The 23,194-nt window shown below is 31.2% G+C and overlaps 1 protein-coding gene across 8 annotated transcripts in view; it reads right to left on the minus strand.

The window, feature by feature from the left end:
• The window catches only part of RFX3 (regulatory factor X3), a 316,948-nt gene that overhangs the window by 116,436 nt on the left and 177,318 nt on the right, over nt 1-23,194 (minus strand). For all 8 annotated transcript variants that reach the window (XR_012484828.1, XM_074282832.1, XM_074282831.1 and 5 more), the window contains one exon: nt 13,280-13,538. Coding sequence is in view for 7 of the 8 variants with exons in the window: in XM_074282832.1 (XP_074138933.1) it covers nt 13,280-13,538 (259 nt within the window). In the remaining variant the exon portion in view is untranslated. The remainder of the gene's footprint in view (nt 1-13,279; nt 13,539-23,194) is intronic.

The following is a 23,194-nucleotide window of genomic DNA, read 5'->3' on the forward strand; positions in this document are numbered from 1 at the left end:
CAATTGGAATTGGTTTGAGTCATCTCATTGTTAAAGAGAGCCATATTCATCACAATTGATTTTTCTATTAATTATTAAAATTTTTTGATCTGGAAGAAAAAAAAACACCATTTGATAGGCTCTTTTCTAATAAGATCTCTCTTAAACACATATCAAAGTCATCTATAATTCTTTGGAAAATGTATAACAAAAATATCATTTAATGACTCTTTAATAATAAAAGGCATAAAAAGGGAATGTGTACATCTACAAATATGTGCTTGTCAAAATTATTTGCCCCTATAATAGAGAAGGTCTAACATAGATTTCAGACTGAAGAAGGAGTCTCTATAGATGATAAGATGTTCTAATCACTTCTATTTGTGGATGACATTGGACTCATTACATAAAGCCCCAGAATACCACAGAGCCTCCTAAAAGAAAGCATAGTAACTCAAAGTAACTTTGCTGACCAGATGAATATTTATTGCCCAAATTTCTGCACAGACATTCTATAGAATTTGTCTTAATAGCATGTATATCTAAGACAGTTATACAGCTGAATAATGAATCAGGACTAGAGTTGAACAAGAAGAAGAGTGAGGAGGAGGGCAGTATCCACAACTTAAAGCACTTAGCACAATACCCAGCATATAGGGGATGTGGTATAAATGTAAATTCCCTTCCCTTTCTCTTTTTCCAATTTCTCTACATAACTGAAATAGTTGTGTTGGTAGCATAATTAACCTTTCATTATATCTTCTAAATTTAGATGATTTTTTCCAGGCTGAGTCTTGTATGTTACAAACACTATGGACATGTTTGGGAATGGCTGAAATATAATTGAATATTAAGAAAATTGAAGTTTTATCTCAATATAAATGTTTCTCAGTCACTCCCAATAGTGGCTAATTATGATTATAATATGTGGCTTAGAGTAGGCTGGGATGAAAAAAAACAAAACAAAACAAAACAAAACAAAACAAAATCTTCTTGAGATCCATACAAATGAAAGCAGTCTGTGAATTTGAATGGGAAAAATTATAATTACTTTCTTAAGTGCTAACTGATTTTTTTCTTGAATTATGAACTTAAAACAAACATTATTTCAAGAAAAGTGTCCATAGATAGGCTCATCATATAGAATAGGGAAAGAGTTCATGCAGTAGACATCTTTCTAATATATTTTAGAAAAATAAGGCTAGCAAAGAAACTCACTTGAAATTCTTTTGTGACCAAATCAAGATTCTTATCACTTCTAGTACTTCTTTTGTACTTTTTGAAAATAAAGGATGTCAGATCATAATTGCTAAGGGATCATATTCAATCTAATCTAACATTTATTGGATGAATGAAAAAGTTTAAATGCTATTTGCCAACACAGATTGAACACTGGGTATCAAATTGAAAAACTGAGCAGTCCCTGCTCTCAAGAATTTGCCCTCTAATTTGAAGATATGTAAAAGGAAATTTATCTGCAGAGAGGATGAAAAGGTCCAGAAATCTTAAAGACCACCTGAGAACTCTGACAAGACCCAGAGATCCTTAAGTTGACTCAGTATGTGGAATGACAGTTCCTCAGTGGTCTAGAGGGGATAAAGACAAGGCAAATGGAAGGTATGATAATACCTTACATAAGGTAATAACTTAGGGAAGGTATCCCATTAAGGTATAGGATTGGTGATTCCCATTCTCAAGGAAGCAGTGTGAGAAGTCAAACCAGTTTGGATTGGATTTAGGCATCTCAGAGTAAGGGTTGTATGGAAGGTAAAGAATTGCTTCAATAGTGGCAGGTTTTTCCTCCACCATCTCTCCATTTCCCAGTCCAAATTGGGTCTGGATGACCTGGGATTGTGGGAAGAGGTGAAGAAAAGTGCCTACTATGTGCAAGATATTTAAATCAGCAAATTTCTAGATTTATGTTGTAGGCAGTATGTTATCTAATAATGATAATGACAATCTCTAATCCTTGCTAAATCCTAGGTTTCTACCTTCAAAACACTCCCATTCACAGAGCCACTACTCTAGTTAAGGTCTGATGGCTTTACCTGAACTATGGCAAGAGCCTTCTCATTGCTATCCCTGCCCACAATTCTTTCCCCACTCCAATTCTTCATCTACTAGATTGTCAATATGATTTCTAAAGTGCAATTACTTTTCCTACATTTCCAATCTTTTAATGCTTTAATTTCCTTCCATATGCTCTATAATTCACCCTACAGTAGCCTCCTTGTTCTTCCCTACCCAGGGCACTCCATTTATGGGCCTTTGTACTAGCTGTCTTTTGAGCCTGGAATGTTCTCCTTCATCACTTCAGCTTCTTAGCTTCTTGGATTCAGCTCACATTCTACTTCTTCCCCTAGCCCCATTCCCTTCCAAGATCACCTTCTATTTGTCCTTTATTCATCTGATATGTGCCTACTTATTTATACACGGTCTCTATTAAAAGATGAGGTCCTTGAGCACAGAGGGTATTTCTGCCTTTCTATGTATTCTCAGTGCTCAGCCCAGTATTTGGCAAGTCATTAATGATCAATAAATTATATTTGTGGATTAAAAGCTCAACTGACATGATGCTTTAAGGTTTGCTTGGCACCTTATTCATAGTAATCTTCAAAGTTGATATATAAAAATGATTATCCTCATTTTGGAAATGAGAAAATTGAGTCTCTTTGGAGATTAAATGAGTTGCGTATACATAAAAAGCTGGTAAATATCTGAGATGGGATTTGAACCTCAGTATCTTGCATGGGAAAGAGCTCTGATAAGTTTGTATATTCACTATGACAATTGCCTTGTGACCTTGGGCAAATCAAATAATTTTTCTGTGAAATGAAAGTAACTACTTAAGTTAGCTACCTCACAAAATTGCTGTGAGTGAATACATTCTAAAAGATACATTTTCTAAGCCTTAAGTTTCTATAGAATTGTAATAGTAATTATTAATAATAATCCCTGGAAAGGAAAGAAAATAACTTGTTGGGTATGACAAGGGAATTCTTTTAAAGTATTGAGCTTGACTACATGGTCCCTAATATATCTTTCAACTTTGCGATTTTGCTAGTTTATGAAATCCTCAAGAATTTTAATCCAGGCATTTTACAATTTGCTTTCTATTTTCTCTAGGCTCATAGTTTTCTATATTGACCAAGAAGCTGACATATTGTAGGATTCTAGAGGAATTTGGATGAAAGCATAGATGGTAAACTGGAAGAGATAATTAAAAGATGGATGACAGAATAAGGATTCAAAAATATCTTGAAAGGGTAAAATGTTTGGTTGAACTTAGGAAAATTAAATTTAATAAAGATAAACATAGGATCATAGATTTGGAACTAGAAAGGACCTTAGAGATCACAGAGTTATTTTACAGTTTTACTTTACAAATAAGGAAACTGAGGCACAGAGAGGTTAAGTGATGTCCAATGTCATTTTGCTAATAAGTTTCAGACAGGATTTGAACCTAGACTTTACAGAATCTCAGTCCTATAGTCTATATTGTCAATACAATAGCAAAATCTTACCCCTCCTGTTAAAAAAAAATGAATCAAATGTGTAAGTACAAAATTGGAGTGTAATGAATAGGAGAATAATACCTCACCTACAGAGAAAAAGCATGGTGTTTTAATGGAATCCAAGGTCATTATGAGTCAACAGCATAACATGACAGTGAAAAGAGCTAATGATTTACGCTTGAAGTAATATGTTCAGAAGGAGGAGATGATAATTTTGCCATTATCTTGTCTAGTCAGGTCATAGGAAGAATGCTTTAAATTTAAGGAGCCACATTTTAATAAAGTTTTGACAAATTGGGGTACAATAGTAACATAAAGACAATCAGTTTGGTGATAAGGCCAGATCTTGTATTATATGAAGTTTAGTGGAAGAAGATGGGGAATGTTTAGATATCAGAAAAGAAGATTTAAGGTGATCAGAACAGTCTCTGAGTTTCATATTTGCATATCCATTTAGGTATTTTTTTTCTTCAAGCAGAATATAAGCTGTTTGAAGACCCTTGTTAAGACACATCTTTGTTTAGCAAATACCTGCCTGGTTCAGTGCTTGGTGTTTGGTAAGTACTTGAAAACTGCCTTTCAAATGAAAGGATATTTATTTTCCTAGGTCCCAGAAGGGACAAAATAAACCACTCCCCTTACCATCTTCCACTAAATTTCTGGCACTAAAAGTGCTGTTTGAGGAATACAGGTATATTTATATCTTGCTATGTGCTGTTTTCTTTTCAGCTCTAAAAATCCAAGAAACGTATCCAAATAGGAGAATTCTTTTCGGCTTTTATGGACAAAAATGATCTCTTTGACTTACAAAATGTTCATTCTGATTCAAGTTAGACCAATCTTTTGGTTATTTATTTAACCTGATTTTTTTTTTTTTTTTTTTTTTTTTTACAATTTGGTTCTTGGTTAATTTGGTGACCTTTGGGTAAAGTCAATGATGCACCCTGAGATTTAGACAGTCTAGTATTTGCTAAAACTTATTTGAGATATGCAGGAGGAAAAATTATTTTATTTTAAAAAATGCAAATTGATACAATTTTGAAGTGCTAAAATCTTATATCTTAGACTGGATATTAGGTCAGAAAAAGGGAAAATGACAAATGTTGGAGGGGATGTGAGAAATAATGCACTGTTGTTGGAGTTGTGAACTGATTCAATCATTTTGTAACACAATTTGGAACTATGCCCAAAGGACTATAAAATCATGCATATCCTTTGACTTAGCAATACCACTAACTAGGTCTCTATCCCCAAAAAGATATAAAACAAAATAAAGATATAAACAAACAAGATATAAAGCAAAAAGGAAAAGAATCTTATGTACAAAAATATGTATAGCAGTTCTTTTCTAGGAGCAAAGATTCGAAAATTGAGAGGATGCCGATCAACTGGGAAAAGGTTGAATAAATTATGGTATGCGATTATGATGGAGTACTACTGTGCTATTAGAATTGATGAGCAAGGTACTCTTAGAAAAACTTCAAAAGATTCCCATTAGCTGAAGCTAAGTGAAATGTATTCCGTATAAACTAACGGTAATAGTATAAGATGATCAGCTTAGAACAACTTAACTATTCTCAGCAATTCAAGACAACTTTGAAGGATTTATGATGAAAAATGTCATCCATTATCTGAATGTAGACTGAAACATATTTGTTATGATATGAACCAGACAAACATGTGATAAAAAAACTTCAAATAGTTTCAAAGAAATCAGTAGTGAAGGCACACAGGGCCAAATTCATTCCACAAGTTAAAATTTTAAGTAGTAAAAGGTAAAGCAAAAATTGAATTCTAGTCATCACCTTTTGGAGTTTCTCATTTAACTTATGTATATATATATATATATAAAGAGAGAGAGAGAGAGAGAATTATATAGTTTTATATATATATATATATAGTTATATATTTGGTTGTATATATATGTGTGTGTATACATATGTATATAAATGTAAATATATATATATATATATATATAAAGAGAAAGAAAAAGAATCACACAAAGAGTGTTACCATTTCTCCCCTTTTCTTATTTAAATATCATTAAAAACTAAATCAGTTCATTGATAAATACTAAAATATGACTTTATTAAGCTCAAATAATGAACAGAGAAATTTTTTGTCATTTAAAAGAATAATTCTTAATTATTCTAGGGGACAAATGCCTACTCTGCAGTTTATTCAGACTGATCCATTATTTTCTTACGATAGAGAAATATGGGTCTCTGAGTCATATCTCATTGCCATTTTGTTAAAACCATTAAAAGAAGGTAGATACAATTGAGGGAATAAGGTAAAAATGAAAATAAAACCAATAATTTTCTATATTGCTAACTCTAACAAATATAAATATTTTAAAAGGCTTTTTGAATATCTGTGCATTTTAATTTTCCATGCTGTCTTTGTATCCTACTGAATATAATTATATGACATATGTGCTAGTTTCAAGGAAAGTACATGAAGTATTAAAATTAAGTTAAGTGATAGGAAAAGAAACAACACTTTTACATAAAGCTCAAATAAAATTTTATTTTCACTCCATGTCACATACCAGGTAATCTAAAAATTTAAATAGTATTTAGTGCTGCATATCTCTCTTACCTTGTTGTCCTCCATTGCTTCCATATGGCCTACAGGTTACCTTAAATTCTTAAAGACTGCCAGAGATGTTTATGTTCCACTAGGATCTACCAAATTTGATAGGTTCAATAAGAAATCACCAATTGAGAATCAGTTTAGCTAAGTATAGATGGAGCTCATTCCTGAAAAGCTGGCCATAAAACAAATGACTTCACTGACCAAATCAAACTAGTAAAAAAATTAAGTCAGATGGGGAGGAGTTGACAACTATATTATTGAAAGTACCATCCATGCTTAGGAAATTGGGAAATCAAAGTTCTTTTGAAATACAGAAAGATACTTCTACAGTCTCTTGTTAAATTTCATGATAGTGGATGATTTAACTGGTCTTAATTTAAGTCATATGGAACATTTTTACATTGGAAACATGGAAAAGGGATTAAGGAATATTCTGGACTGCAATGGTTAGATAGATAGTAATATGGACAGGTGATGCTTTTCTTTGAAAAAAAAAAACAATGCCTTGCCTAAGATTTTGAAGGCATGGTTAAAATTGGTAATTCATCTCTTATAAGGCAGAAGGAAAAGTCAATAAGACTAAAAGTCAATTTAAAACACATGAAAATATTAGAGGTTATAGTTCGCATGTTTAAACTCACAGCCTATGAAATCTACTGCCATCAATAGTTATAATCAAACACTATAGTTAGATTTTAAAAGAAGCTGCATAATTTTGTGGGCAATGACCACAATTGTTGTTATGCATACTGTGAAAGTGGTTATCAAATCTCATGCTTCAATGTATGAGTTGATGACTATTGGTGCAGAGAGAAATTTCTTTTCATATTAAGAAAAGACAATTGGGCAGATGCATTGAAGCTTCTTTTGCACCATTTTCTCAGAAAGGATGGGCCAGGGAAGGAGGTGGAAAATGAAATTTGTTGGGTGAATAGTTTTATATCTTATGTAATTAAGTTGACAGTAATCAGCTTCCATTTTCAATCAATACATAATTGTCTTTATGGCGAGAAAAGCAATTAGTAAATCTTAAAATCTATAACATGTAATATAAGAAATGAATCTAAAAGTTGGCTTAACATAGGAGAAAAGACAAAATAGATGATGACAAATCTTCATGTTTTTATTAGGAAATTGTCTATTAATACTACCACATATTGTAATCAAGATGACATATGAAGTGGAAATGAACTATCTAAATAATTTTATAAAACTTAGGAATTTATAACTAATTTCACTTTAAGTGGAAATATTTTCCTTTGTTTTAAAATTTTACTGATCAATTTTTTTCTTCTACCGAAGGTCAAGATTAGTCAAGGCCATTTTCTATCTGTCTTTAACTCATGGTTTACTTAGAAAAAGAATACAAACCTCTAGGAATAGAATATTTCATACAACCTTAACCATATAATTTCTAAATGAAGATCTTATCTGCCTATAAAGATCCTATTAAACTCAAGAAAGTCTGGAATTTCTGAAATTCTACAATGTTTTTACATTTCCATGGATTAAATACATGATCTGGGGTTATTTTGATCCTACTTATGAAAAAATAATAATTTAAAATGAAGTTCAATTTTTTAATAAGTGAAAAATACAATGCTATTGGAGCAAAAGGTAGTGATATAAATAACAGAATTTTGATATATTTTCACTCTGATACCTTAGATAATTGTCATTACTAAGAATTGAAGCTCATTTTTCTTAGAGATATATAAAAATTAAAAATAACTTTTATAGTTCATTTTAGAAGATATTTAATGAAATTATCTAGACAGACAATTTTCATAAATATATTTTATGAAGTAATATTGTTATGAAACAATACTATTTTGTTGGAATAAATGTGAATAATGCCAATAGTGACATGTAGTACATACAGACAAATAAAAAAAAGTGGTTTCAATCAATATAAAAGTACCAGGAACAAAAATAATCTATCTTCCATTCTCAAAAAAAAAGTTCATTTTATAAAATTCTAATAAAAAGTATCCTGTGTCTTCTCATAAGGATAATAAAGATCAAAAAATTCTTTAGATTTTACAAATGAACCAAGACAAAGATATGTTGTAATGATAAGTCAGAGTGAAAGTTATGAGTACAATTAGGTAAAAAATATTGCTATGTATAATGTTAACTTCACAGCTTAAGTACTAGTAAAAAAGTGAAATTAAATGGAATCAATATTAATCTGTAATAGTGTAGAATGATATAATGCTTTTAAAAATTACAAATTAAATTATATTTAATTATATACACATCCTAAAGTCATGATAAAAAAAAGTCATACAATTGTCCCCAAATTTCCTAGCTCACAATTTAGCATGTGAAATGATCTTTACATATATTCATTATTATAAATAAACAAATACAAAGTTTATAGCTTACATGTCTCCTAAAGTCTTCTTAATTTTGCAAAGTTCTTTATATATGGCCTAAAAGAATTACAATGGGTAAAAGGACATAGACTATTTTAAAGTATTACCAGGAGACCTTTTTAACTAAAGTTTGATCTCTATGTTGTATTAATAATTTAATAATTTAATTTTTAGTGACTTGAAACCCTCTCTCAAACAAATGGTAACACAAGCAGTCTGTAGTGTTCATACTCAGTTAATATTCCCAATGCAATTCAAGAATATAGCATTTATAGAACAAACAACCTAAGATTCAAATGCATGATGGAATATGAAAAAAATTGTAAAAAAAATGCAACAAAAAACCTAAACCCAAACCCCCCAAAAAACAAAATTCCCCAAATCAAAACATTCAATGATTTTTTTCTGGTATTTAAAATTATAAAACGAGTTAAATGTGTATGAAGGCAAAAAAAAGTTACAAATTTAGAAACATTAGTTGTAACATACTTGACACCCATGATCGCTGCAGGGCCACAAATATGATCATAAACTTATGCCAGTTTAGTTCTAAATACTGAAGTTAAGACAGTCCCAATGCTAAATATATATATTTGAGATAGCATCTTAAATTCCAGAAAGTTGTCTTCCACCCATCCCTACCCCAAATGGATTTTCATGCTGGGATATTATTTAAGAAATCCCTTACCAATGAATTTAAATAAAACTGTACAATATCCACATGAGCTAAAGAAAGTGGAAAAATTAAGGCAATTATCTAGATTTTTTTTAAATTTAGTTAATAATCAAAACAAAAGGACATGTTGATTTTCCTCCTAGAATTATAAAATTTAATTATGTACACTGGATTAGTCAACTCTGCTTTACTTTAGTTCTACAAATAGCTGTGTCCACACAGGACACAAATTCTAAAATTGACTAAATTCTGTTTTTTTTCCAACCATATTAAGCATTTTGTCATTATTCTTCAGTCTTATCCAACTCCTTGTGACTCCATTTAGGGTTTTCCTGGAAAAGATACTGGAGTGTTTTGCCCTTTCCTTCTCCAGATCATTTTTACAGATGAGGACATAGAGGCAAATGGGATCAAGTGACTTTACCAAGGTCATGCAGCTAATAAGAGGTCACATTTCTCTTAATGCCAGTTTAGTATTCTACAACAACAAACTGCCCCCACATTAAGCATACTTAGAGATAAACTGAACAAAAGGTAGCCAAAGAAAGTCAATCTAGTCTAGCTAATTGATATTATGTCATCACAGTTTTTCCATACAAATTTGACAAGGACACTATATATTTTAGCTTTTTTTTCAGAATTTACATTTGATTCTTTAGTGAATTAAATATACATGAAATTTTTCTTGGGAACCATCACTGATGAAATGGTGCCTACTGAAAAGGCTGAACTATTTTAGATTTCAAATGATGAACTATCAAAAAATCCAAAAGATAAGGTCAGCTATCAAGAATGCAATTTTAAAAAATGGCCACTTCCTTTATTTAGCAGGTTTTATAATACTTCAACTTTGTTGTGCTCTTTTATATATGATGCTAATAGATATGATATTGTAAACTGAGAATTAAAATTTCACTGCAGGATCAAACAAATCAAGAAGATGTTTTATATAATGTGGAAGACAGTTGAGTTAAAAGAAAAATTGTGTCAATAAATGAAGGGTAATATAAAACACTTGGAAATCCATATTTTAGATAAGTATTCAAGTTTCGAGTTGGTTTCATTTCAATGGTTTCCTTTAGTGTTCTATAGGAAACACAACTTTTTGCTTACTGTTTTCTTCTCTCCTTCCAATTTTTTTTTTTTGGCACAAAGGACATACACACACACATACACACACACACATACAGAAAAACAAAAACAACTTTATAAGAAATTTATTGGATTTCTTCATCATAAAATTAAAACATTAATATTTAACTCTTGCATATTACAATTAAAATGGATATTTACTGTTATAGACTTTTCCATTTTTATTATTAAGTAGGATTTAAATTTTATAATATTTTAATAAACATTCATCATTTGTACTATCTATTTTAATGGGGCATGCTATCTTGCATTATTTACATACAGGGTTAAAATTTATATCTTTATTAAAAGTTGTAAAATTAAATTTTTATATTGACACTGAACAGGTCTATGCTAATAAACAGACTTTCTTTAGAATGCCAAAAAACAAAACAAACAAACCAACAAGCATATCTTGAATGGGTCAATCTGTTGGTTTTTACAATTCATTAGTTCAGTGAAAAATTACTCAAGCATTTAAAAAAAAAACCTGTCAGTCATTCAAATTAGTGATAAAAGTTAATTTGTTACCTTGTATATAAATTTTTATGATACATCCTTATATTTTATTTGAATTTGGCCTTTACAGTTAAATGCTAAAATAAAATTATTTTTAATTTCCATTTCTAATTAAAAATTTAATATTAATATTTTCAGTGGAGTTTTAACTATACTTCTTCATGTGCCCAAGAAACCTTTCAAAAGAAGAGTGTCAATGTTTGAACGTCAATTTTTCTTGAATGATCAATGTGTGAGGGAATAGTAGCTGCAAAAAAAGTACTAGAAGGACACATATCCAAAAATATTTTCTAGTTGCATTTTGTTCATTAGGATTTAACTTGAGTTAAAAATCTAGTCTTTCGTACAAATGGCTCTAAGTTGATCAAGTCTATTAATCCTTTTTTCCTAATATCTAAACAGTTGAGAGTATCTTGCAAGGGGGCTGTTCTATTAGAGATATTTAAAGAGAAAAGCTCATCAGGCCTGCATGATCCATTGTAGAGTCCCTAAAGATGTACTGACTTTGGATAACTGGAGAGCAACACCAAGGATGCTGACTGCTATAGATTAGGGAGAGGGGTATCCAAAAAACAGATAAGAAAGTACATTTTACTTCCCTTGTGATTTTGCTTATTATTTTTGGAGTGACAACCTTGTGTGCTCATAAAAATCATCTGTTCTGGTTTTGGCATAAATGAAATAAGAGGGACAGTTCTATAACAGTCTTGGGGTTGTTTTCCTGGGGCTTCTTTTTTGTATTACGTAGTAATTTTTAAATTTGGCACTTCTTATCATTTCTTTGTATATCTCCTTTATTAGACTATTATTGAAGGAAGGAACTTTATATATTATCTCATCTAGCATTTCCCAAAATTAATTTGTTTAGAGACTTTGAAACTCAAGATACTACACCAGAACCCATAAATACTATTTTGGGAAGTAGGACCCAGAAATGAGCCTGAGAAAAAAGAGACTTGTGGCAATTTTAAAGCAGAATAAAGTAAGCCTATTTTTATACTAAAGGGTTGTTGAACCTAATCTGTACTTTGAGACATACAAAATTTCATGTTTAATAGTTTAGAGAGAAGAATATTACAAATGAAAATTTTTCTGATACAATACCCACCCTTGCAAATTGCATGGAATCAAGCTTCTAATCCAAACTTCTTAATTTTCCAAGTAAATAAAATTCAGGTCAGCCAGGTTAAGGGACTTATACAGGACCTCACAGGTTATTAATTGCATTTATATAAATTATAAACTAGAGCAACATAAAAGTTCACAAAGTACTATTTGACTGGAGAAAAAAAGAAGTATTTTGGGGTAGAAAAATGTATATTTTTGAAGACCATTCTAAATAAAAATAAAAACCATTATAAATACATTTCACTCAGAACAGTGGTTTAAACAAATTAAAAATGTAATGCTTTAAAAATGGATTCTAAAAAATGCAATCAGTGAAGAAAATGCCAGCCCATGGAATAAATCATGATCCCTAACTAAGAACATAAAGTTACTTATAAATATAATCCTCACATACACATGAACAGGGTATAATAAAAATCTTGAAAAACTTCCCATTAATTATATAAAAATTTAATAGATGGAATAGTTTCCTCAAAATTATTTTTCACTTTTTCCTTCATAGTACAAGTATACTCAGGTCCACACTAGTAAGAAAAGGGTCAGAATTCAAGCAACAATTCAAACAATTATCTCTTTTTCTACCCTGAGTATGTAATTCCAGATAGCATGCTGTTTGACCCTGAACATTTCCCCTCCTTTTATGTTGCTGTAAAGCTGGGAAGACCAACTAAACATTTATTGTAAGGTTTTTGGCTAGAAACTTCTTTGTAAAACACTAAAACATATTCACTGAAACAAAAATTTTGAGCAAATATATGTAGCACAGACCTGGTCCCGTATTTAAGAAATGAAATTTCAATTCCAAACAAATTATACAAATTCCATACAAATAATGATGTTGTCTTATAATTACAATTTATCCGAAGAAAAGGTGATTTTTTTTTTAGCTTGATGCCAGAATAACTTTTCTTTAAAGCATAAGCTTAGTTTAAATGCCAATGGTAGAAAAGAGAATTAAATTTAATGATTGTTTTTTTTACTACATTCTTTGTTTCTTTGGTTATTTTATTATATATCAGAAATCATATTAAAAACCATTCATAAAATGAATATATGTTTTAATAGAACTAAATGAAATTTTATTACAAGTCACTTGAACTTTAAAAATTACTACAAAATTAGAAATTTAATGAAAATTATGGATTATTTACTTTATAAAATCATGATTGAAGTTATAGTTTCAAGATATTAGAATAATAAAAAAGATAATATCAATACTGATTGATAGGTTTCCCCCCCTTTTGGCTTTTTTTTTCATTGTTTATGTTGCTATAAAGGAAGATATAAAAAAGAAAAACAACTATTTTTTGTATGAGGACTCTAAATCAAACATAATTTTTTAAAAAAGTACTTACCGTTGCTGGGGAGGCCCGAGTTGTGTGCGTCACAGAATGGCCAGAATTTTCCATTGAATTGCCAATCAGATAGGTTCCTCCAGAACTGCTAATGAGTTGTCCTCCTGTAACACCCATCTGAATCCCTCCAGTGCCCACCATACTATGAGATGAGACCACTGTAGTCACCTGTGCAGAACTTCCTTGGGTATCAAAGTAATTCCCTCCAGTGTTTTGGCTATACATCTGGGTTTCTGTGTAAGGATAAGTTGTTGTTCGGCTTTGGAAAGAGAAAGAAAAACAAGCTATTTACTGTCTTGTTTACTATGTTCTTTATTATCTTTATTGAAAATAGACATGTCCACACATTTATGTAAGATCTCTATCTCATTGTCTCTTTGTCTTCTGTCTTTATTTCTGTCTTTATATCTCTCTAGCTTGACCTCTAGATAAAGGCTATTACTATGTTTTTTATTCTTCATTCCTGATACATATACATTTTTAAAATTGCCATTGAGATAGGCACCTAGAGAAGGTACAAAATCTAACTGAAGCCCAGTCCCTGCTTTCACAGACCTTAGAGTCTAGTACAACAAAACCACATTTACAGCCACATTTTGTTTCTCTTCCCACTTAAAAACTACAGTATATTTAAATATAAAAATGCTAGTAAGTCTCTAATCAAAACAAATACTTTTAGCCTAATGAAGTCTAAAATTGGATGTTCCATAATAAATGTATGAAATTCTGAAAACACCATCTAATTGTATACTATACAGATGTGTCTTTTTGCCACCCAAAGAGAGAGTAAGTGATGGCTTGTACAGAAACTTACTGTGTTGCCTGAAAGTGGGGAGAGGGAAAAGGAACTCTATATGTCTATCTTCTTTATTGATAAGAATGAAGTGAGAATTTAAAGTATAGCATATATCATACTTCTCATTAGTATCTTTCTCTGGAAACTTTTAAAAAATCAGATAATATGTTTTTCTTCCATTAAACAAAAGAATGTTTACTTTACTAGGCTCTTTAAAATTCATAGCTATCAAAAATGAAAGTGGTACCATTTGCGATCATTTAATTATATTAAATTAAAGCATGGTTTAATAGAAAGAACATTGGACAAGGGATTAAAAATTGGTTTGAAGACTCAGATACACTACTCATTCAATTTTGGGCTTTCTGTAAGTTATTTTTATCTCTCTGGGCCTCAGTTTCCTTATCTAAAATGTGAAAGGGTTGTCCTATGTATTTCTAACATTCTTTTCGGTCTATAATTCTATCATTTTATGCATAATAAGGGTTAGACTATTGAGAGAAATACCAATGTATAGGAGAGATTATTCTTATTCTAATAAGCTTCACAGGTAGAAATCAAGTAAATAAAGAAAGTATATAAGTTCTGGGACCTAACTATTGCTCCTTAGATATTCCATTAGTTTATAGAGAGGTTTGACTCCTGAATACCTCCTTCCCATCCCCTAGGTAAGGCTGGGAAATTTTCAGGAAATCGATTTTACAGTGACTTTTATTTAGGAATGAGCAATTTTGAATTTTTAAGGATGTTGCAAATAGCAGGTACATAAACAGAAAAGGCTTTTAAACACTGGAATGGGTGATAGGAAGAGATGGCACAATCATCTATTACAAAATGCTTTAAAAAGGAAATTCTCATTAAACTATTAGGTATAGTCCTATCCAGAGCCAAAAGCATGGATTAGATGGCTCTCTCAGGTACTATAAATATAGTTAACTTGGATGCATGTTATAGTATTACAAAGTTCTGCCCAAACATTTAACATTCATCCTGGGCCACATCATGTACTTTTTTGTTTCTATACTTTTGTTTTAAGTCAAGGTCAAAAGCAAGCTCCTCTAGAACCAAAATCCTTACCATCAAGAGGGATCATTCCTTGTTTTGAACTCTTATCTTGTTTTCACACCTATTTTATGTAGTTACTTTCAATCTCTTATACATTCAGATATATTATAAATGTTTGTATTCTTATTCTATCTTGTCAGCTAAATATTATTAAGTTCCTTGGTAGGGAAGGAGGGAGTTAGAGAGGCAGGAAGGAAATATTCCATTTATCTACATTTCCAACAACATTTCACAAATAATAGGTGCTTGAAAAATGCTTGTTGAATGAAAAATTTTGCTAATGATTGTGAAACCCTGTATCAGCTAGCCCTTGATGACTAATTTTTTACATGTTATTTCTTATACAAAATTTTCTGCAGAAGTGTTCAAATTATATGTTTTAAAAACAGTTGTTTTAGAGAATGACTCAGTTTCTGGCATACTGGGTAGAAACTAATTCACTATTTTTGAACCTTACTGTAAGGAATAGCTAAATATCTATCTAAAATCTGTACCATTTCAAAGATTTGGCTTTGCTCATTTTGTTTCTCCTTTGATGGTTTACTTTAGGGGAAAAGCCTTTCTGTTCTATATCTACAGGAAAGAATCCATATACTTGACATAACTTTCTCTCCACATTACTATTATTAGATTCCATGTAAACATTAGCATGCTCTAATCTAAGAGCACTGGTCCTCTTTGAAATTCAGTTTTTGAGCTATTCTTATCCCAACATGCTTTATCATATACCTTGGGGGGAATATCCTGATTTTACTCAGAATACTTACTTATTATTATATGTTATTGACTTAATTTTAATTATATGATTTTAGGATTAAGACCATCTCTTATGAGCTCCTTCATCTTTCTTTGTACCTTAGAACTCCTCAGCAACATTGCAAATTTTTCCTTCTGATAAAAGGGATCCTATTCTCCACTAAGCTGAATCCTTCTAACTATACCATTCTCTTCCACTTCTTCTCCATACCCAATCATTCATCCTTCTTGCTCCCCATTTCCAACTCTTTCTCATACCACTATTTGCTTACTAACATATTTAGATGTGTTAGGCTAAGATAGGAGTTCCAACTCCTAAAATAACAATACCTTTCCCTATCTGTCTACTCCAATATAGGTATCAACCTCACCAAATCAAATGACTTTTTCTTAATCGTGATCCCCCTTGACTTTTCTACACTGTTGTGCTGCTGATTCCATCTTCCTTTTGAATGCAAACACTCCTTTCTTGGTTTTAGATTTGTACTCTTCTTGGGCTCCTCAGATTTTTCTAATTACTCCTCTATAGAGTTAATCTTTCTGCCATCCTATAAATTGGGTATTCCATATAGATCTTCTCTTAGCCTTATTTCTTTTCTCTCTACAATCTTATCTTTAGTAATATAATTTACTCCCACGAATTGAACAATTACTACCATATAGAAGATTTCCAAATCTATGCTATTCTTGGTCTTTCTTCTGAACTCCATAAGCATATCTTCAATGAGCAAGATCCCTAGTCTTCCATACTCCACAGATTCAAAATTAGACTTATTTATATTTCCACCCAAATTTTCTTATCACAGTAATTAATATCACTGTCAAGTAAAATATTAATCACACAGTTTCCATATTCAAAAGACTTGATGTTATAGCCAACTCTTTCCACTCTCTCCCCTCTAATTTACTAAGTTCTGTCAATTCCACTTGCATATTATTTCCTTGTATCCATCCAATTCTTGATAGTTGCTGATACTACATCAGGACAGGCTAGTTTGCCACCTATTTGGCCTATTAGTATTAGCTTCTTATCAGTTCTTCTCCCTCAATTTATCCCATCCATTTTTTGCTAATCTTTTTTATGCATAGATTTGGTCTTAAAAATCCCCTACCCAAAAATATTCAGCATTTTCCTATTGTCATCTAGCAAAATTTTGCCTGACACACAAGGCTCTCCATAATTTGATGGCACATCATCTCTTTAACTTTATGCTTCTCTAGGCATAAAGAAATTGCTAAAATGGATTATAGTGGAGTTGTTTAAATTTCATACCACATTTCTTCTAATTTAGAATTAATTTTGTTCTTATCTCTTTTAAGTCAAGAGTCTGATTTACACAGACAACTAGCTGATTCAGAAATGAATCCCATGATGATAAATAGTGATTTTTAGTCTATTAAGATATATTTAATTTCATTTTAAAATGCTACCTGGCCCCCATTACCATGTCTAATGTATCCCAATTCTATTTAAAACCAATCTACCAAACTTCTTTAAATGTATCTCTAAGAACAACTTGAGACCCATCTTTCCATTTAGATGCAGCTTACTTTTTATTTGGGATTATTTATAGTGAGAACGTCAGTATCTTTATGTTCCTTCACTCATCAGTTACTGGACAAAAATCTCACATTTGAGAGTAGCAATAGCTGTTAATATTTATAGACAATCTAAAAATTGTGATCTACCATCGAGAAGAAGTGATATGTGAGGGATAATGCACAAGGATAAGGGTTATTTTGCTTTGTGAGTTATAATGGGTAAAGAAGTCATCTCATAGTAGTCAGGTTACTTGGTGATGGAAGTAAAGAACCTTTTGACACTTGGCTGATCCATAGAAAACTTTTGTTAACACAACCATACAGTGGTATCCTTCACTTCAAATAAACAAAATAAAACATCAAAAAAAAAAAAAACCAAACCCTCAAAACTAATACTGTCATAGAATGCAGTATCCACACAATATCTAGGTTAAGTAAGTTGACGCTCTCTCTGTATATTTTTAGACCACATTTTTAGAATGATTTTGCAAGATCTTTCCCATTGAAGTTCCCCCTAAAGACCTGTCAAATAATGGATGAGAGTAATTCTTTCAGATAAGTGTGTAACTCAGTTATTCTTATCTTCATGATTACTGATTCTTTTCAAACAATTCTTTGGATAATGGGACAAAATATCAAATGAGTTAGAAAATATAACTAAATAACTTTGTAGCTACTGCAGTGACTCATTACAATTTACTCTGTAGCTAAACATTTATTGAATGGATAATTAAGTAAATAAATATATGAATTTATGATTCATGAAGCAATGTATCTCAAAAATTTAGCTTTAAACTCTTTCCATGGACTCCTTTTCTCAAATGTTGTATAGCAGTTTAGGCCATGTTTGAATATTCCTAGAAAGAATTTCACAAAAATTCAAGAGCACACCACATTGGATGACCTTCAATAAGTTGCACAAATATACATGTGTGTATGTGTATGTATATATTTCTCTCTCTCTCTTTATATACATATATATGTATATATATATATATACATACACACATACACATAACATATATGTATATGTATGTATATGTGTGTGTCTGTCTGTGTATATGTGTTTTAGCATTCTATTCATCAGGAACTCAAGAGCTTTATTCAGCCTGTTATATATGTGCTACCCTTCTAAATGCTTCAAAGCAGACAGTAGATAATGACCAGTAAAGGCTTATTTGTTTTGTGAAATACACTAAAAATGGAAACAAGACCTTTCCACTAAATCTCTTTTATTATAATCATTACCTAACCTGTGTAAATTATTCATATAAAGAACAACCATAAAAACTGGTTAAGATTACTAATGTAGTAATATACCCTGATTTAAATGAAAAAGATACAATTGTTTCTTCAATCTTTTACCTTAACTGCAACCACAGAAATATGGTATGAGAAAGATAATCAAACAAATATTTATCAGAACCTATTATGGTTAAAGAGCAGTGTTTGATGCTCTTGAAAATATTCTTTTTTGATAAGGATGATGCTTGTTTTGACATTTTGGATCAAACATTCCATTATTTGATACTTATTTCTCAAATAGAAAAGCTAAAGCATTTATTGAACTATCATTTTTTTACCCACTGTAGATATACATATGTGCTCTTGTTATATCTTCTATAAAAATGCATATATATTAAATGCAAGGGAAGAAAACAGTAACTAAACTCTTTCTCAATGTAGTAGTTACTGATTGAAATTTATTTCTACTCACAAAAAGTCAGGCAGTCACAGTTATGATTCCCTCAATAACCATAACTTGGCTCCCTTTACTCACATGTAGTACTTTTATTGCTGAATATGGTGATTATTCTCATGCCTTTATATATGTGTATATTTGGAGTGGGAATCATAACTTTAAATTTCTTGTCTTTAGCAGGTATAAATTCTCAGAGGTAACTTGGAACTCCTACTAGCTTTTCATTTAATTCCTTAGTTCTTAAAAAAGGAAATAGAAAGAAAAAACCATTAAAATTACATTTAACACATTTGTGAAGAGAAAAATATACTATTCTTGTAAACTATGGTGTACATGGGTGGCATAAAGAGTATAAAACTATTTGAGGTAAAGAAAATTGCATATGTACAGATAATTAGAAGAAGAGTTTTGCTTCTAATCTGTGCCACCCAGGTTAGTATTTAATGGTATTAAGAGAGAGACTTAAAAACACATATATGTCTAGAAGTTCTTATAGCAGAGGGCTGGAATATAAGAATGGACTTAAATCATTCTGGTAGACATGACATACATTTCAACAAAGTTGGATATAGCGTTGTCCTCAATAACAAAAATATAACAAACATCCATTAGCCACCTTTGTGACTAGACAAGTTGCTAAGGGAAATATGAAATTTAGAGAAGACATGGTTTCTGTCACTACAGAACTAACCCTCTGGTAGAGTGAGAAAATACACCAGAATGAATAATGATAATACACATTATATGAGAAATATACATTTGAGAGATACAAAACAAAGTGTTACTGTTAAGTTCTAACTTTGCAAAGTACATATTTGATTCAATACAATGAACATTGATTAAGTACCTACTATATACTATAATAGATACTGGTGATGATACAGAGATCAAACAAAATAAGATACTACTTTCATGGACTTTATGGTCTAGTAGAGAAATATAATCTAATTTAGGTCTTTCAATTTTGCTGATTTAGAAAACAAATTTTAGGTGAGTTTTAATGTGGATCTATTGTAGATTATGCAGCAGAAAATTGTCATGAAGAAAGCAATGTTTAGGTAATGTTGATATATGGGGTAGATTGGGAAGGGGAAAAAATGAAGGCAAAGACACTAATTTGGAGACATAAAGAGATAAATTAAGAGACCTCTACTGACTCATTGAACTTCCTTTAGACAGTGAAATTATCTACCAGGAAAAAATAGGTTGAACCACAAATTAGTTGCCTTAAGTTATTTATATATCCAGTTAAATGACAATGCAAAGATTGCAACCTAGACTTTTGGACTCCAATGATATGACATAGTACCACCACAAATATTAGAGGAGTTTAGAGTCAGATATGTTGTACTTATTCTACACCCTTTGGATGGAGATAAATATTGCTTTTACACAAAGACATGCAATTATTCACACTTTGGGTTAAATAGGCATGGTTAAATAGCAGTCCCAACTACTTCAGCTGGGACTATGATAGATATAGTTATTTAAAAATACCCCTTTGGTATGAAATGTTCTGTCAAGTAACTGCTTTAATATTTTAGGAAATTATTTGGATATCAAAATAAGATTATTCCTATTACATAGCCAACAAGATATGCTGATTAAGGCTTTTTTTTTCTACCCTGTGATCATTTTTACAAGTGATGTGATTGTTGCAAAGTCTATCCTGCCAACTTGCACACAGCAGTTACATACTCATGTCTTAATGCCAAATAAAACCCATTTGCATATAATTTGCTGGTAAGTACATCAGAAAGAATAACTTGTTTTAAATTCTTTGGGATTTTAACTTAGGTACAGGAAATTGAAGTTATAACAGTCTCCAAATTAGCTTTTATTCTCTTATCCTCACCTGTCTCAGTTGCTTTCCTTTTGAAACCAATGTGTGTTATTTAATTACATGGTTATGTTGTTGCCCTTGCTTGGACTCTTTGGCTCCTCTCCCCTCCCCCCCCACTGTCTCTAACATTCTTCCTTAGGCAACAGTATTTTAAAGTTCAGTTTAAGTACTAACTTTAAGGAAAACTCTTCAAGCAGAATCTAAATAGCATCAATTTATCTCTTCTCTGAAATACAACGGCATTTTTTTGTTTATATCACATACTTAGCCTTTTGTAATGTACCCAATTTTAGATTTTCTTCCACATGGGATAATATTGTAAGGGGATTTTTGTGTCTTTCACTTTGGGGGAGCACTTTGCGTGAATTAGAGCCAAGGCAGGGTGATGTAGCATTATGAGAGGTATACCTCTGACACTTGGTCAGACACTTGGCTTTGGAAGGCTTATACACAAGGTCATGAAGGGGATGTGACTTTGTGACTAATGTCAATGGAAGTTATTCCATTCTCTCATGTGCTTCATTCATAAAATGGAAATAATATTTGTGCTTCCTTTTTCACGGTGTTATGATAACCTAAGTGCATTGCAAATTGCTAAGTGCTGCTTAGGTCTGGAGTCAGGAAGACCTGGCTTAAAATTTAGCCTCAGAAATTTACTAGCTGTGTGACTTCAGTAAGTCACTTAATCCTGTTTGTCTTGGTTTCTCATCTATAAAATAGCTAGAGAAGGAAATGGCAAACCAGTCCAGTATCTTTGCCAGAAAAATTTCCCAAATGAGCACAAAGGTTTGGACACAATTGAACAACAACAATCAACAAAGCACACAAAACAAAAAATACCATAAATGTCCTTGGAGGAGTCAATTAGCCACTGCTGTCAAAAACACAAGTGGAGACAAGTGTCTAAAAACATAACTAGGCTAGATTTTGAACAAAAGATATATAGTCCCTTACCAACATTACACAAACACACACACACACACATACACACATGATAGAGCGATAGATAAGACAGATAGATTTAGAGATAGATACATAGACAGATGATAGAGAGAGAAAGATGGGTAGATGCATAAATAGATAGTCACAAGTGAAGCTTTATCAGCTTAGTAGGCCCTCCCAGAGCTTAAGATACAACAGCCTAATCCTCAAAATCTTAGGGCTACTTTTATACTATAATGTATCAGCTATAAATTTTAATGGAGGACTTTTAAAGCAATTCCCAAATATATACAGAATGCAGAGGAGGATGAGAATGAAAAAGTTAGTGGAAAACAGAATCTATATTTTAAAAGTTATTTCTTAGTTTAAAATATATCACAAAAAGTTCTCTACTGTTTCATTCCAATATATACTTCAACTAGGTTATAGGGTTAAATGGTCCTTCTAATTTTTCAAAATACTTTCTAATTTACTATGATAAGCTCAAAAAATCATAGGAAGTGTAGGCAGGCATTTTTCATCCCTATTTTGCAGATAAGAAAATGTGGCAACAATAGACCTTAAGTTTCCAGTTCCAAATAGAAAAATTAAAATAACTTGATGAAAAACACAAAAATCATATATTATTTTTGTTTTCCTCTCCCATAAATCCAATTTTAGTGTCATTATGAGGCATTGAAGCTATGCTAGATTTTCAAAGGTTATTCTAAAAATCTATAACCTCTGTCATGTTATATCAGTCTATACATTTTTTAGTAGAATCTTGATGAACATTTGATGAACAAACCAATTAAGTATGAAGAGGCTCCTATCTGAGATCATTAGCTGATAATTTTTTGACTATAGAAACTCATGAAAAAAAATCATTCTAAATCCCATGTGTCTCTCTCTTTTTTTTATTTTTTTATTTTTATTTTTTTACTTCTATACTCAGAGGAGTGGAATGGTAGAAAAGAATGCCAATAATGTTGAGAAGCACACAGATTTAGAGACTATAAATAATAACTGTTGGTATTCTAAATGTGAAACTATTATCTAATGACCAACAAATTTACATCCTGTTGAAAGAACTTAACTACAACAATCTCGATATTCTGCAATCAATAAAACCAAATGACAAAAGGAACTTGTAGCTAAATGGAAGGATGGCTCATTGGTAAAAGCAAACAAATGAATTTGCTTTATTATTTATTCAATGGTAATAAGAAAACTCATCACTAGATATTTGGCTATCTCATCTTGAAATGATTACTTATATGTAAAAGGAAC

Source organism: Sminthopsis crassicaudata, chromosome 1 (genome assembly GCF_048593235.1).
Source record: "Sminthopsis crassicaudata isolate SCR6 chromosome 1, ASM4859323v1, whole genome shotgun sequence".
NCBI classification, from domain to species: Eukaryota; Metazoa; Chordata; class Mammalia; order Dasyuromorphia; family Dasyuridae; genus Sminthopsis; species Sminthopsis crassicaudata.